Source organism: Periophthalmus magnuspinnatus, chromosome 22, assembly GCF_009829125.3.
Source record: "Periophthalmus magnuspinnatus isolate fPerMag1 chromosome 22, fPerMag1.2.pri, whole genome shotgun sequence".
Taxonomy (NCBI): Eukaryota; Metazoa; Chordata; class Actinopteri; order Gobiiformes; family Gobiidae; genus Periophthalmus; species Periophthalmus magnuspinnatus.
Window position 1 is genome coordinate 8631008 of NC_047147.1, and position 12843 is coordinate 8643850.

Here is a 12843-nt window from a genome sequence, read left to right on the forward strand (position 1 = left end):
CCTGTGCTTGTTTCTTCTTTCCTTCTTGATCACGTATGTTTCTTTCAAAAAACTCTAAAGGCTTATCTTTTAATCCAGGGTGCTTAGTCTCCATGTGCCAAAGCAGTTTCATTGCCTTGTTTGCTTTTTCCAGCATATTACGCAGAGCGGACTCTGCACGTGAGACTCACCTGTAGCGACAAACCCAGATTTTAAGTACAACTCTTGGTATTGTCTATTAAATTTAGCTTTATTTTTCTTGGAGGTCGTAGACTCTTCTTCTAGCTCTTCAGTTGGCCTTTTCCCCCTTGCAAAAAAACTCATTTTGGCTCATTTTCACTCGCTTGTGACTCTACTTTTGTGCGACTTATCTGATGCGTTATATGTGATACATCATTGCGGAGACAAGAGAAGATCTAGCACAAATATAATAAACTCGATGTTATATCAAATGGATTTCTGTGGTTATTTCCTCTCAGGATTTTCATTATATATCTACGGATGAGCTTATTAGCGCGTCATGAGGGATGGGTGAAAGTTACATCAGAAAATATGCGGTCACTGATAAATTATTTACTGTTTTTGTGCAGCCTGGTAGCAAATGCATAACGGACCGATACTTGTATAAAACATTGTATAAAACAGTGTTATCAAAGTTTCTAATCTTTTAAAGACAATACACATACTACACAATTATAAGTAGGCTTCTTAAAAAAGGTTTTGTGAAATATTTTTTAAAGATCTTAATAAGAGAAGCGCAAACTCAGCTAAAGTCTATTTCTTTTTCCACAACAGGCCCTTCAAACCGGAGCGAAACCAGCTGCCCACTCACCAGGAAAAAAATAATAAAAACAAATGCATCGTCGTGAAGTTTGTCTGAAAGTCCTGGACTGTGTGGTTTATTCAGCACAAACGAATCCATCCCACGTTTTCTGACTTTTTTTACATAGAGCACAAACAACACAGCAGATGAAAGTTCCCAGAGATGCGCTAGGAATCCCAAAATAAGCTCGAGGAGGCAAAACAAGTCCCCACAGTAGCACCGCTCAAAAATTAATTTCTCCTCCTGAAATGTGAGTTTAACAGCTTGGAAATAATTCAGACTTTGGCAACAAAAAGTCGGCCCCCAACAGCTGCCACTATGAAGAATTTAAATATGCTCCATCATTTATAGAGGTTTGATTCGACACTTTGAATACAGACTGAACAACTTGTATAGAGAACAATCTAGGTTGCAAGGACTCATGTTTTGTACACGGCTTGTTTGGCCCTGAAACCTGAGTCACTATAGTTATTATGGAAAACAGTGCGGTCCAGGTAGGCGCTTTTATCAGATGCTGCTGCTGCTGCTAAAAGAATTACTGGACTTAACTGCATGTTTGTCTCCTTCAAATGTAAATATGTGAGGTAAAGTTGGTGAATAAACTCAATGAGCTTCTACCATCTATAACTACGTAAGAATGTTATCCTTTTGAATCTAGTGGTTTTTTCATTTGATATAAAATTTGAAGTGTATCTGCCTCCATCTGATCAACATTCACACCTCTTCTCCCTCGCACCTGTTTTCTCTGGTACTATCCCGTCTTTAACCTGCATTGTTCCATTCCTCATTTCACACTCATGTAATCTGTCACCGTCACATCATGTTGCTGGTGATTTTATATATATTTTAATAATATTTTTGAATTTAATGTCCCCTCAGCAAATGGTTGAAATGAGTTTCCTCTGCGGAGTGGCTGGACACTCCCTTAGATATAGGGTGAGGAGCTCGGAGTAGAGACGCTGCTCCTCCACAGCTCAGGTGGCATTTGTTCGGGAAGCCTCCTGGACGCCTCCTTAGGAAAGTGTTCCGGGCATGTCTCACTGGGAGGAGGCCTCGGGGAAGACCTAGGACATGCTGGAGGGACCTTGCCTCTCAGCTGGCTTGGGAACGTCTTGGGGTTGCATCGGAGGAGCTGGAGGACGTGTCTAGGGTGAGGGAAGTCTGGGAGTCCCTGCTTAGACTGCTGCATACGTGACCCAGCCCCGGATGAATGGAAGAAAATGTATGGATGAGTTGCTTCTGTGTGAACTTGTTTATGGGTCACATTTTTGGTCACATTTTTAAATAGCGCTTCTCCACCTTCAAAGATCCCAAAAGCACTTTACATTAAGGAACCACTCACCCACACACACACGTTCACACACGTTCACACACGTTCACACACACACTCATACACTCAGATCAGTGGACAAACACTCTACTAATTACTGTCGCCCCTGTTTATCATAATCTGTTGTTTTTGTTGTGTGGAACCTCGCTGCCTCTTGGACAGGACTCCTTTGATAAAACGTTATTAGTCTAATTAGGATTGTCCTGATTAAGTAAAGTCTAAAACAAAATAAAAATGATTAAAATATATGCTCAGCTTGACAGAGAAAGCAACAATCTGTGTACTAAATGTTTTAATAAGACCATTAAAAGGAAGAAGAGTTTCAAATCTCAGTTGCTGTAAAATACTTCTTTCCTCTATGATACTTCTGTGAACTGTTCCTCCTGAATCATGACTCAACACCTGGAGTCCACGTTGATAAGTGGAAGTGTTGGGAGGTGAACTGTCTGAAGCAGCCCGTGCTCCCACTGCGATGCGCTTTTCATTTCCACATTTGGAGACTGACTCTGACTCAACCTGCTGGATCTTTTTTTTCTCTCTCTCTCTGAGCTCTGCCCCTTCGCGCGTTTTGGTTCCTAAAATCTCCTCTCACATCAATCACACTCGCAAACAACTTTTCTTCTTTAGTTTCTGTCATATTTTAGCAGGGAATAACCTACTTTGAAAGCGCAGTGGATACGGCGCACCCACCCGTTCCAGCGGCACTGTGCTCATTTTACGCACCTTTTATTGTTTCCATTTTACAGCGGTATGAAATAGGCTATCGATTTGACTTGTCCTATTTCAACTTTGGGAGCGAGATTGGATTTCTGTAACGAGCCTTGGCTGGGGCGGCTTGGCTGGGGCTGGCTCGCGTGTGCGCAGGGGTCGGAGTGCGCTCGCTCGTGTGATTCATCCGCAGTTTGCAGACGGCTCGCGCAGGTGGAGGCGAAGAGGAGAGGAAGCGGCGCGCACGGAGAACCGGAGTGTGGATGCTCAATACGCGCAACACCGACTCCGCGTAAGGACCCAGCTGCTTTGGTTCCCAGGCTCGATCTAAAGGGTCCGTTTTGACCTCATTTACCAAGAAACTTTTTTACAAAAATGATGCTGTGCTACGTTGTGGGTTGGAGTGACCAGTCAGCACCAGAGAAATAGCTGCGAATCTTTGCGTTACAAGCGAGAGGAGCTTTTTTTTTATTCTCTCCCATCAGCTCTATCACGGTCACATCTCTCCGGATTCATCTGTTTAATCTACATTGATCATAACCATGGACTTCTTCGGACTATACTTTCTGCAGCTGGCACTGATTGGTGAGTTTACGCACACTTTTTTCCCATTGCGCTTTGGTCGTGGACGGTGCGTTTGGCTGCGTTTGTGCACTTTTATCAGTCCTGGTGAAGTTGGCAGTGGATTAGACAGATGCATGTTTAAAGCAGGCTCTTGGATGCTTTGTAACGCTGGGGAAGTGGTGTAGTTTGGGGTCTCGGTCCCGTTGAGAGCTGCGTGCGCTCTGCCCGGTTGTTCCATCAGGCGAAAGCACCGTGCGTACCTTAATATATCCCCCCCAAAATCATAATCATGCACGTTCTGGCTTACTAATACGCGTCTGTGTGCTCGTGTCAGTCAGTTTATGATCTACGTGGCTGCATTTCGTGGTTGGGTCCGTGCGTCTTGGTGCTCACCTGCTTCATTCAGGTGTTGTTGGATACATTCAGACGTGTGCGCACGGGACAAGGTGCAGAGGACGTGCGTGTACGTGGCTGTGCGTGTGTCAGATGCGGTAAGCAGAGCAAGAGGAGAGCAGAGCAGAGCAGTGCAGGTGTGCAGCCCTGACTCCGAACGCGCTGGATGCACAGAAGTAAAAAAAAAAAAGGGGGGGTAGAGTGGGAACAGTCCGTGCGCACTTAAGGGACAGTGTCAGAGATGTTGCGTGGTTGTTGTCCTCTTTTTATTCATGTGTGTGAACAAGCTGCAGATGCTCACAACAAACACTCTGCACTCATCTGGCACGGATTTGATTGAATTATGAAATTACAGGCAGTATGGAACACAAATGTATAACTATGACATATAAAAACGCTTTGCTAAAACGTGTATTCCTGCTCTTTTTGCACGTGCTTCTTGCAAAACTGACAAAAAGCTGTGTTAAAACGCACTCTTTTCCTCCTTTGTATGTTTATTTATTCATTTGAGCCTCAGTAGAATATTATATCTGCTCCTCTCATGTTTGAAATGCACAGAGCTGGTTGATATTTCCTGGTTGAAACTGAACAACACCGGTTCAAATGCCCTGATTCCAAACGTGTCATGTTATTTCAATGTCACCCCTCGTATTAGATGCTCATTTCGGTGAGCTATGCAGTCTCTTTCGTCTCTTTCCTTCCCTTTTGCCATTACTGTGCCACTATCTATTTGACAGCTTTTTCATACACCGTCCTTGCATGAAACGCCTGGTGTAATATTTGTCAAAAATAGCAGAATGTCTGTGCCAAGCTCTTTTCAGCAAGTCATTTCAAATTAATTTTTATTCCTCATTCCATGTTTTCTTCTGGTATCAATTTTGCACATTTTCAAAAAACCTACAAACCTTGACAAGCACATCTTTTTTTTTTTTTTTTTTTGTTTTTTTTTTTTTTTTGCTTTTTCACTCTCGGGTAATTTACTACTTCCATTTTGGTTTAAACCTCATTTTAACACACAGATGGATGGATGTAAGAGATGTCGTGTTGCATGGCTGAGAATTAAAGTGCAGGAAGCAGGGGCAGTGTGGGGAAAGGCTTATGTTTGTGCGTTAGATTTATAACGGGCTCTACAATGACACGCCACATTTGAGACCACCATTCCCCTGCTCTCCCTGCTCTCCCTGCTCTCCTGCTGTTCGTGGGATTTCCGGCAGTAAAAATGTGATAGTATACAATATGGGTGCGTTTTTTGGGGGGAGTTTCTGACTTTTTTGAGCTGCGTTTGATCTGAACTCGAATATTATCAAGAGAGGAACAGATGAGTTATTGATTGTTTTAAAAAAAAATAAAAAAAGAAAGAAGTATGGGCCAGACTGAATACAAACAGACCAGCTTTTGAAGATGTTTTGGACTCAGTGATTTTGATGACTTCCAAATGATAGCAATTTTCTTGTGATATGAATTTGAATGCATTCGGGGACGCACAAAGAGTGGAGAGTGGTTATGTGTTTGGATTTCTCAGTATAATAAGTCTGTTCTTACTCATACAAAGGCTCATTGTAAACAGACTGTGAATGGTAAAGTTAAAATACTATGACTTGGTTACTGTCCAGAGTTTCTTAGACCAAAAGCAGTTAGGTTTCAAATTGGGAAGGTAAAATGGAAGAACATTTTCGTCGTGTTATTTCCTGACAGTGGCCCCTGTGCTGCTGGGAGATAAGGGGCCGATGTCGTGGATATTGCACATCGAGCCCACGCTGTCAGTGCTCGGTTATAACTGCAGTTTTAGGAAAAGTTAATGTGGGAAATGTACTTTTGTTGTCAACATCTTATCTGGCAACATGAAAAGGGCAGTGAAAACCAAATTGTCTCCACTGACAGCGAAGTAAGGTACAACTTTTTACATGTAATTAATTCAGTGTTTTTTTTTTGTTTTTTTTTTGCTCAGTTTGTGTTATCTGCATGTTTTATCTTTATCCATGTTTAAAGGTGCACTATGTAACTTTTCAAGGAGAATACCCACCATCTGCTTTGTCTCCATGGATATACACTGCCTGGCCAAAAAAAAAGTCACCACCAAAAAAAAAAGGTCACACATTCTAATATGTCGTTGGACCGTCTTTAGCTTTGATTCACTGTGGCGCTGTTTCGATTTCGCTTCTGCAACGTCACAAGATTTATTTCCATCCAGTGTTGCATTGATTTTTCACTAAGATGTTGAGTCTGACGCTGCACAAAGCTTCTCCAGCACATCCCAAAGATTCTCAATGGGGTTAAGGTCTGGACTCTATGGTGGACGATCCATGTGTGAAAATGGCGTCTCATGCTCCTGATCCACTCTGTCACAATTTGAGCCCGATGAATCCTGGCATTGTCATCTTGGAATATGCCCGTGTCATCAGGGAAGAAACAATCCATTGATGGAATAACCTGGTCATTCAGTATATTCAGGTGTCAGCTGACCTCATTCTGCTGAACCTAGACCTGACCAACTGCAGCAACCCTGGTGCTTTTTTGCTTAGTTAAATCCAGGTGGAGACTTTTTTTTTTGGCCAGGCAGTGTATTATTGCTTGGCATGGAAAGTTACACCATATGGCATTAGTATCTTTTTCCATAGAGACGAAAAGGCCAAATCGCAGACACAAAAACGTTCACTGTAAGAATGTGTGTTTTTCCAAAGTTTTTTGCAATATGGATACACTTAAAGCTATTCCACTGAACATTCCAGACAAACCAATAACATCTCCATGGAGATAGTCCACCTTTATTATGTTCCAGGCTTCCTCATTCCAAGGCTGACAGTTTTGTAGCTTGTCAGTACCGACAGATGCACAACTGTCACAGCAATCAGGTCCAGCACGCGCCAACTGGGAAATTATAAGATTCTTTCAAATTGCCACATTGCCAAACTAAAACAGATCTCGCTCAAACAGCCTTGGTTTTGATTCAATGCAGTCACTGGTGGCCATATTGTTCTGAAAAGCATCGGTACGTGTGAGTTTTTAAGTCTGCGTGTCGGGAGCTGTCACTTGGAACCAGAGCCTTGTCATTTGAGTGAAGGCACAATGTGAAGCACGCGAGTCAGAGGGGCGATCGGATATTCTCACCTTGTCAAGATGATGTGTCAAATCCACAGCGGCAGAACAGCCCATCAACACCATCAGCGGCCCCGTACGCCGAGTGTGTGGGGGGCTTACGGGGGGGGGGGTGGAGCTTATGGAGGAGAGGTAGGGGGGGATCAAAGGAGCAACGAAAGCTTGAAGGTTAGACATGCAAGGAAAAGAGGAAAAGGCGTCATCGATTTGAATCTACAGTGGGGAGAGACAGAGGAGGAGGAGGATGTTCTGATCTAAGTGACAGTAATGGGTGCTAAGCTGCTGTCACAAACGTTCACAGATTGCTTCATATATGAGAGTATGGAACGTGATGTAACATTGCTCTGAGTTTGTGTTAGATGTTTGAAAACCTTTGCCAAATCCATATGAAAGTCTGCGCTCTTCTGCAACTTTTCTGAGAGTCCACCCCCTGCTTGGCTTTATGGAGGTGTTAAAACTGTGGCTCGGATGGTTCGATTCCTGTTCTCGGCGTAAACATCATTGGTTGAGCGGTCAGATCCATGGACCCACAGGTTGGCGATGCGATTCCAGCTCCCACAGATGCTTTTGTTGTGTCCTTGGGCGAGACATTTAACCCATCTTGCCCCCAGTGTCAGCATAAGGCAACACACGTTTATTTGTACAGCACACAAAGTAATTCAAAGTGCTTTACGGAATAAGAAAGACGTTAAAATCACACAAATCAAAACGTAAATAATCACAAATTGGCGTGTCGCAGCTTGGCTCTGCTGGTCTAAAACATCTCACCTTTATTACCCACATTTGTGAGTTGATGTCATTCAAGATGGCGGCGCCCTGTACTGCTGCTCTCGCAAACAAATACTAGAAACTTGTTTTATCTACCCAACAAAACAAAGGGAAACGTGAGCGATGCCTCCGAAGAAAGCGCCAACAAATGTTCAAATGGAAGAGGACATGGAGGAAATCCCTAAGTCCTTCAGCGTGTTGACGGAGGAGATGGAAAAAGTGACTGAAAAGCTGAATAAACTCACGCAACTCGAGAGCGAAGTTAAACAGTTACAGGACATGATCATAGAAAAAGATAAAACAATCAGTGGCTCTCCGTGTCATCATTACTGGCCTCTGTGTTAATTCTCGCTCGTACGCTAAAGCTACTACAAATAATCATCATCAAATTAACGTTAAAACAGAAGAGTGCAGAATAAAAACCTTTCAGTCGTATCAATCGTACGCTGGTGTATGTGGGTCAGTGGTTCGTTGATGTACCTATTTATCTTGCTCTCGCTATTGAACTATTGTTACTGTAAAGAAGGTCTCCTCTCCACAGATACGACCTGTAATTTGTCCTTGAGGCATCATCTGCTTGTCTCCATGGAAATAGATCGGTTTAATGCTCCAGGTAAAGCAATAACCTCTCCATGGGGACAAGGCAGACCCTTTAAATACAAGAGGAAATGTTGTACTTATTGGTTTAGTCTGGTTGAGGAAATGACTATGTACTTAGTGCCGTATTGAACTTTGAATGTGTCTTTGAGTGATTCAGTTTCAAGTTTTAATTAGTAAGATGTGTTCAGTCGCTCAACAGACAAGTCGACATAAGTGAAGTGTCAAAAGTTATACAGGCTCATTATTGGTTATTGACTTTGACATATAGAAAATGATGTTCGACAATAAAAACAGCGTATGTGTGAATCATTGTTGCTTTATGCTTTTCATGTCGCTGCTTATTTTTGATCAAGGAAATCCGTGTAATAACTTACCTCACTTAAACACGTTATATGCACATCACGTTTCAAACTCTTTCCAGAGCTCCCTTGCATGTAACGCCTATGGAACTTGGCAGTCGGCGTGCAGGTACCCTCATGTGAGTCTGTGAAATGTTGTTTTTCCTCATTTGTCATTTGCCAAGTACAGCTCTCCGGCACTTGAGTCTTTACCAAAACATCAACACTTAAAAACACTTGTGCTAATGGGACCCGCTTTGGTTCAGTCCAATTAGGGCCACTTGAATGTGTGACTAATTTTATTTACATCTAGATAAGGCTCCAGCTTCTCTATTGTGTGGAGGTGGCCTTGAGCGCCCCCTGTGTCCATTCCACTGACTTACACCTGACAGCAGACACATACAAAAGGCTCTGCTTGTTCACATTTGAATGAGGCTAAATACAGAACACTTTGGAGTAATCAAGTTTAAAATGTAGCTCTAGACTCAGTCAACGTAGCAGTTTTGATTTTTGTTACTGCAGTGTCAAAGTACTTCACAGTGATAAAAGATGTAGTGTTTAAATTCCAAAAATAATGATTAGGTCAAGTGAATTCTGTTCTTTCTTTCAGCTTGTCGTTAAAGGTTAAGGTAAATTCCATTGAGCTACAAAAGCCATGTATCTCACAGTGATACTAAGCTATAATTTGTTCTTTTAATAAATTGAATGAAGTTTATATTTCACAACTGCTTGACTACTTGAAACCACATGCCATGTTACCAAATCAAATTTCATATGGAAAAGTCCTACATGATTTTAAATTACAGCAACTACATTATTTGAATAGTATTTGACTTGAATTGATTGACATAATGTAATGATTTTGCCCTGGAAAGACTTGGCCATGGTCAGTATGTCCCTTGCGTCATATTTGAGAGTTGGTCCTTCTTTCTTCTCAGGTTCTTACAAAGTACTTGATTTGTTAAGTACTGTTGTCATAGTAACCGACCCTCCAATGCATTTACTTTTGTTTTTATGTTTGACCAAAGAGTAAACTGTTTGTAATAACTTTTTATTTACTTCTGATATCGTTCAATGACCCAATATGACACGCCCTGATTATTAAAGAGTAAATGCGTCTGATGAAGCTGGTTGTATGAACGACATGACTTTAAAGCAGACATATTGTTCTGCGTCTGCTCTATAGCTATAATCTACGACGCCCGTGGATGTTATATTTTGCACATTTTAAATCATAATATTCATCTAAAATTACTTAAAGAAAGAAACAAGTCTGCTGACGTTAAAAACTGTGGCGCCCAGTGGGAGCTGAGCTGTGAAGTTGTCGGCACCTCTGATGCGTAGCTGCAAATCACGCTACCAAGCTGCATATTTTTTATACCAAAACGACTGCGATGCTGCAGAGTCCTACACTTATCACACATTAAGAAAATGAAAGTGAAGAACAAAGTTAGTATAGAGCAGAGGGCGTATACCAGGGACAGTGATTAAAGCTCAAACATGCACGAATCACACCAAAAACAACTTTGAGTGAGTAAATGTTGAGGGGAAACAACTATAACATAGTTAAAAACTCAGAAAAGTCGATTTTGTATAATAGGTCTGCTTTAAAGTTTTTGCATGCCTTGTTAGTACCAGGCCAAGCTCTTTATCAACCAAACACACCCATAGCTCCTGATCTGGATTAGCATATCTACTGCTCAGTCTTGCGATGCCTCAGTAATCATGTAGCCTTACCGCGGAGAACATTTTGCAATCATTAGTGTAATTAGTTGACCAGGTTCATCTACAATTTATCTTCAAGTAACAGAGAGCGGATCCGCACAGCCCACCGCACTAATAGTACTTCTCTTTAGCATCTTTCATATAGCTGGAGATGATGCAATTGGACAGTAGAAATTATATACTTCTATAGGTATTACCTGCTAACACATAACATATTTAGATCACCATCATGTCACCTTTTATTGTTTTGAAAATGCTACATTTGGCACAACGTATTAACATGTTTTATATGTTTTTTTTGTTTTTTTGACACTAGCATCCCGCTAATGCAACTTCTACACATCAGGTTTGTGAAGTTGCTGTGAACAGTTTTGTATCATGTTTTTGTACATTTAAGGAGAATTGTTGTGTTGGAGCGTGAATGATGTCGACTTGTGGGCGAAGCGTTGCACAGAATCTTACATCACACTGTGAGAAGGGTTCGATTAGGGCCCGAGAGAGGTCGCAAAATGACTCAAAACATGCATGAATGACATCTAAAAACCTCTTCAGGCATGTTTTTGATGAGGGAACAATATTATAACATGGTAGAAAGCCAAAAAAAAAAATGGATTTGGTATAATACGCTCTCTTTGAATGACACATATTTTGCCAAAGTGACTTTTTTGAGCTTTTCATGTTAACATTGTTCCCTCTTCAAACAGGTACCTTGGGTTGCATTTTGCTTCATTCATTTTCATTCATCGAACTACTCCTGGATGAAAGCGGATTGTACTGTCTAATTTCCCAGTATTGTTACATCAGAGGTAGAGATCCTGCACAGTTCAAACATCATCACATTGTGCTCATTACTATTGCATGCTAACATCAACATACTGAGGCATGTACGTTATTTGCTTAGGTTTATTTTTGTCCCGCATGGTAATTCTCTCTGCTGCCACTAGGAGCAGTCTAATGCACAGGCAAATGTACTGAAATATACTGTTTAAAGGTCAATAATAATCCAAGTAATGTGCGATATGTGTCCGTTAAACCCTGCGCTATCTGATGAAAATAAGCACATTTTGTCAGTGTGAGGCAGGTCGGGGGAATGTCTTTTGCAGTTGTAGCAGTCACTGAAGGTAAGATGTGCTGTTTTTAAATGTGCAAAACTGCAGGAGCCAACAGAAATGCAAACTAGTAAAGCGATCTAATATGGCTCCATGTGGGGAGTCCCATACAGAGGCACATAAAGGAGATAAGCTTAGGAGAACAGGTAGAAAGTGCAGACTGCAGCTTTGAGTGTGACAAATCAGATGAAGAATTTTATGTACAGGGCATTCAAACTGCGACGGTTTTTAAATCTGTCGATCTTCTCTCACATCGCTAGTATTCACATGCATGATTCTGAGACGTATACACAGTTTTACAGCAGCTTTAAGCCAGATGTAGCATATTAAACCTGCTGTAACTGATTTTTTTACTGTTTTAAAAGCGTTTGAAACTATTTGCGATGGTCGAAAGTAATTCCTCACTTTCCTTACGCAATCAAAGCATCCAAATTATTCCCCGTGGTGAGTTTATTAGCGCTTTTCGCAACTCTCAGACACCAGAGCAGAGTTTTGATGACACCGTAATGCCGATACGTAAACAGCTAGCATGCTAATTGCACGCTTTCTCATTCTCTGACATGAAAACACGTTACAATTCGATGCAAATACTACACAACTGACTTATTTTCACCCCAAAAGCTGCATATACAATAGCTATACTGGGGCACGACACCTTTATTCGATCTTATGCCTTGGTGGAGGTCTGTGCTCGGGGCTTTTGGGTAGCTTTCTCATTAGCGAAAATCTTGTCCACCTCACTAAGCGTCTCTCACAAAAAAGATTGAAATGCAAAATATTCAAAACACTTGCCAATTTGCCCAACTTGCAAAATGTGAAGTTAAAAGTCATCCTCATACATTTCAAACCAGAACTGTGAGCCTTTGTTTCATGTTTTGGAGACTTTAGAGCAAAGTTATTCACAAGTAATTATCCAGATTTAATAATACAGCCAGATAAAGCGGAGGGCTCGTTATAATTCAGCACCAACTAATCATTTACTCATTAACTTTCCCGCCTCATCCCACAGGCTAGCATTTAACCGCTAACAATGAAACGCTCAAAGTTCATATTTCACACTTTCAGAACAAAACAGATTTTTTTGTGCGAATACGTTGCATTTTGATGAATATTTCCAATCCATCTCGCTCGATTCTGATGATATTATTGAAGCGAATTACTGCTGAATTATTGATCTGGTGTGGGAATATTTAAAACAACATCTGTGTAATCCCGCAGTCGTCCAGGTATGATCCATAGGAAAAGGAAAATTCAAATCTGTTTTCAAATCTGATTCAGCGCAGTTCGTTTTTAGAGCAGCTCATTAGACCGAGCCTACGAACAGAAAGTGTAAACAAACAGGCGTGTTAGCTTCAGTGTAGTTAGCTCCTTTCTTCAGATCGATATAAGGCAGTGTCCAGCAGTAATCTG

At 41.4% G+C, this 12843-nt stretch overlaps 1 protein-coding gene across 1 annotated transcript in view; it reads left to right on the plus strand.

Annotated features, from left to right (window-relative positions):
- The first annotated feature begins 3056 nt into the window (after positions 1–3056).
- Positions 3057–12843, plus strand: part of gfra4a (GDNF family receptor alpha 4a) — a 201848-nt gene continuing 192061 nt past the window's right edge. Inside the window, exon 1 of the mRNA XM_055230955.1 lies at positions 3057–3425. Within this exon, the coding sequence (XP_055086930.1) occupies positions 3383–3425 (43 nt within the window). The 5' untranslated portion in view covers positions 3057–3382. The remainder of the gene's footprint in view (positions 3426–12843) is intronic.